Source organism: Coregonus clupeaformis, unplaced genomic scaffold (assembly GCF_020615455.1).
Source record: "Coregonus clupeaformis isolate EN_2021a unplaced genomic scaffold, ASM2061545v1 scaf0015, whole genome shotgun sequence".
Taxonomy (NCBI): domain Eukaryota; kingdom Metazoa; phylum Chordata; class Actinopteri; order Salmoniformes; family Salmonidae; genus Coregonus; species Coregonus clupeaformis.
Genome location: NW_025533470.1, coordinates 1442501 through 1446245, shown reverse-complemented (window position 1 = coordinate 1446245; position 3745 = coordinate 1442501). Strand labels below are relative to the sequence as shown.

Sequence of the window (3745 nt, the reverse complement as noted above, 5' to 3'; positions counted from 1 at the left end):
GATGTCAATACAACATGTTCTTGATTTAAAAAATATAATAGTTCAAGGTCATATATTGCGAGAATATTAGTCGATCAGTTCTGTTCTATTGTTAGGCTGTTCATAATTCAAAGTCAAAATCGCGCCCTCTCGGACCGAGAGGAAAACAGGGGAGCGGCAGTGTGGAGGGGGGAGACTGACGTCAATTACGTCGCTAAAAAGAAGGTGATTTCTTGCTGAAGTGCAGAAGACGTAGCACACACTATTCCAGCAGTCTGTCGTTGAGATACATCTTGCTTGGTATATTTACCTATATTTCAACTATTTACAATGGACGCGAACACTTGCAACATTCAGGTTCTTCTGCAAGCTGCTGAATTCTTGGAGAGAAGAGAACGAGGTAGGTTTCTGTTCTGTCTTGTCAACTTCACTTGTCAACCAGCTAAGGCACAATAACGAAATGTACACAAATAGCGAATATCTATTCATTAACTGCAAATATCTCACATAAATGGTGCATGGTACGGTTAAGATCGTTGCTATTCCGTAATAGATCGATGCAATAAGCAGTTAAAGTAGCCTAGTTATATTCGGCGCTTCATGTCTGACTCGGTGACCTAGATACGGGACTCAAAGGCGCCAAGTCTGGAGCGGTTTGAAAATGGAGCCGCTGCAGCGATAGAATTTATGAATGAAAATGAATGAGCTAATAAAGATGTTGCAATTCAACAACTCCAAGCAGTTGTTCTTTGTGGCCAACTGGCACCAATAACCAAAATAGCCCATGTGATGCTCCGTGATTAAAATTTGCTCGATTGCGCCAAAACCCGAAAACAAAACGTCTGCAGCATCGTCTGTCTGACACTTGGACGGGAGAATAGAACAGACGACACCCGGCTTTCTTTCTTCTGCACAATAGCCAGCCGCCTAAAATTGATCTTTGTGTTTGCAATCACAGCTATTTCCTCACTTTACCTGTTATGGATTGTTGTTCAATATCCCATGAAGCAGTTAAATTGTGGGGACTTTCGCCGGTATATTTGTCATCTGAAACGTCCAACTACTTACAGCGCCTTCAGAAAGTATCCAGACCCCTTGACTTATTCCACATTTTGTTGTGTTACAGCCCTGAATTTTAAATGGATAAAAAACTATTATTTCACCCATCTATACACAATACCCCATAAGGAAAAAGTGAAAACATTTAGAAATGTTAGCAAATTTATTGACAATGAAATTCAGAACATTAAACTTAAACCCTATACGAATCCCGAATCATGGAGATCTCGGGAAATGCACTGGAAGTGTTTCTCCGTGAAAACAGTTCTCATGGGCACACAAATCCTAAATGATGTAGGCCCATGCAACATCTAATCCTTCTAACAGAAAAAGACAACTACAGTCCTACTGTCATTAACCTATACTTGGATGGATTCGATGCTCATTGGTGTAGAGCTGTAGGCTAGTTGTCTAGTGATATTGGTGTATAGTTGTAGGCTAGTTGTCTAGTGATATTGGTGTATAGTTGTAGGCTAGTTGTCTAGTGATATTGGTGTATAGTTGTAGGCTAGTTGTCTAGTGATATTGGTGTATAGTTGTAGGCTAGTTGTCTAGTGATATTGGTGTATAGCTGGAGCTAGTTGTCTAGTGATATTGGTGTATAGCTGTAGGCTAGTTGTCTAGTGATATTGGTGTATAGTTGTAGGCTAGTTGTCTAGTGATATTGGTGTATAGCTGTAGGCTAGTTGTCTAGTGATATTGGTGTATAGTTGTAGGCTAGTTGTCTAGTGATATTGGTGTATAGCTGTAGGCTAGTTGTCTAGTGATATTGGTGTATAGTTGTAGGCTAGTTGTCTAGTGATATTGGTGTATAGCTGTAGGCTAGTTGTCTAGTGATATTGGTGTATAGTTGTAGGCTAGTTGTCTAGTGATATTGGTGTATAGCTGTAGGCTAGTTGTCTAGTGATATTGGTGTATAGTTGTAGGCTAGTTGTCTAGTGATATTGGTGTATAGTTGTAGGCTAGTTGTCTAGTGATATTGGTGTAGAGCTGTAGGCTAGTTGTCTAGTGATATTGGTGTATAGCTGTAGGCTAGTTGTCTAGTGATATTGGTGTATAGTTGTAGGCTAGTTGTCTAGTGATATTGGTGTATAGTTGTAGGCTAGTTGTCTAGTGATATTGGTGTATAGCTGTAGGCTAGTTGTCTAGTGATATTGGTGTATAGTTGTAGGCTAGTTGTCTAGTGATATTGGTGTATAGCTGTAGGCTAGTTGTCTAGTGATATTGGTGTATAGTTGTAGGCTAGTTGTCTAGTGATATTGGTGTATAGCTGGAGGCTAGTTGTCTAGTGATATTGGTGTATAGCTGTAGGCTAGTTGTCTAGTGATATTGGTGTATAGCTGTAGGCTAGTTGTCTAGTGATATTGGTGTATAGTTGTAGGCTAGTTGTCTAGTGATATTGGTGTATAGCTGTAGGCTAGTTGTCTAGTGATATTGGTGTATAGTTGTAGGCTAGTTGTCTAGTGATATTGGTGTATAGCTGTAGGCTAGTTGTCTAGTGATATTGGTGTATAGTTGTAGGCTAGTTGTCTAGTGATATTGGTGTATAGCTGGAGGCTAGTTGTCTAGTGATATTGGTGTAGAGCTGTAGGCTAGTTGTCTAGTGATATTGGTGTATAGCTGGAGGCTAGTTGTCTAGTGATATTGGTGTATAGCTGGAGGCTAGTTGTCTAGTGATATTGGTGTATAGCTGGAGGCTAGTTGTCTAGTGATATTGGTGTATAGCTGGAGGCTAGTTGTCTAGTGATATTGGTGTATAGTTGTAGGCTAGTTGTCTAGTGATATTGGTGTATAGCTGTAGGCTAGTTGTCTAGTGATATTGGTGTAGAGCTGTAGGCTAGTTGTCTAGTGATATTGGTGTATAGTTGTAGGCTAGTTGTCTAGTGATATTGGTGTATAGCTGTAGGCTAGTTGTCTAGTGATATTGGTGTATAGTTGTAGGCTAGTTGTCTAGTGATATTGGTGTATAGCTGTAGGCTAGTTGTCTAGTGATATTGGTGTATAGCTGTAGGCTAGTTGTCTAGTGATATTGGTGTAGAGCTGTAGGCTAGTTGTCTAGTGATATTGGTGTATAGCTGTAGGCTAGTTGTCTAGTGATATTGGTGTATAGTTGTAGGCTAGTTGTCTAGTGATATTGGTGTATAGTTGTAGGCTAGTTGTCTAGTGATATTGGTGTATAGTTGTAGGCTAGTTGTCTAGTGATATTGGTGTATAGTTGTAGGCTAGTTGTCTAGTGATATTGGTGTATAGCTGTAGGCTAGTTGTCTAGTGATATTGGTGTATAGCTGGAGGCTAGTTGTCTAGTGATATTGGTGTATAGCTGTAGGCTAGTTGTCTAGTGATATTGGTGTATAGCTGTAGGCTAGTTGTCTAGTGATATTGGTGTATAGCTGTAGGCTAGTTGTCTAGTGATATTGGTGTATAGCTGGAGGCTAGTTGTCTAGTGATATTGGTGTAGAGCTGTAGGCTAGTTGTCTAGTGATATTGGTGTATAGCTGTAGGCTAGTTGTCTAGTGATATTGGTGTATAGCTGTAGGCTAGTTGTCTAGTGATATTGGTGTATAGTTGTAGGCTAGTTGTCTAGTGATATTGGTGTATAGCTGTAGGCTAGTTGTCTAGTGATATTGGTGTATAGTTGTAGGCTAGTTGTCTAGTGATATTGGTGTATAGTTGTAGGCTAGTTGTCTAGTGATATTGGTGTATAGTT

The 3745-nt window shown here is 39.8% G+C and overlaps 1 protein-coding gene across 1 annotated transcript in view; it reads left to right on the top strand.

Moving 5' to 3' along the window:
- Positions 1–210: 210 nt before the first annotated feature.
- Positions 211–3745, top strand: part of mxd3 (MAX dimerization protein 3) — a 48728-nt gene continuing 45193 nt past the window's right edge. Inside the window, exon 1 of the mRNA XM_041873021.1 lies at positions 211–379. Within this exon, the coding sequence (XP_041728955.1) occupies positions 310–379 (70 nt within the window). The 5' untranslated portion in view covers positions 211–309. The remainder of the gene's footprint in view (positions 380–3745) is intronic.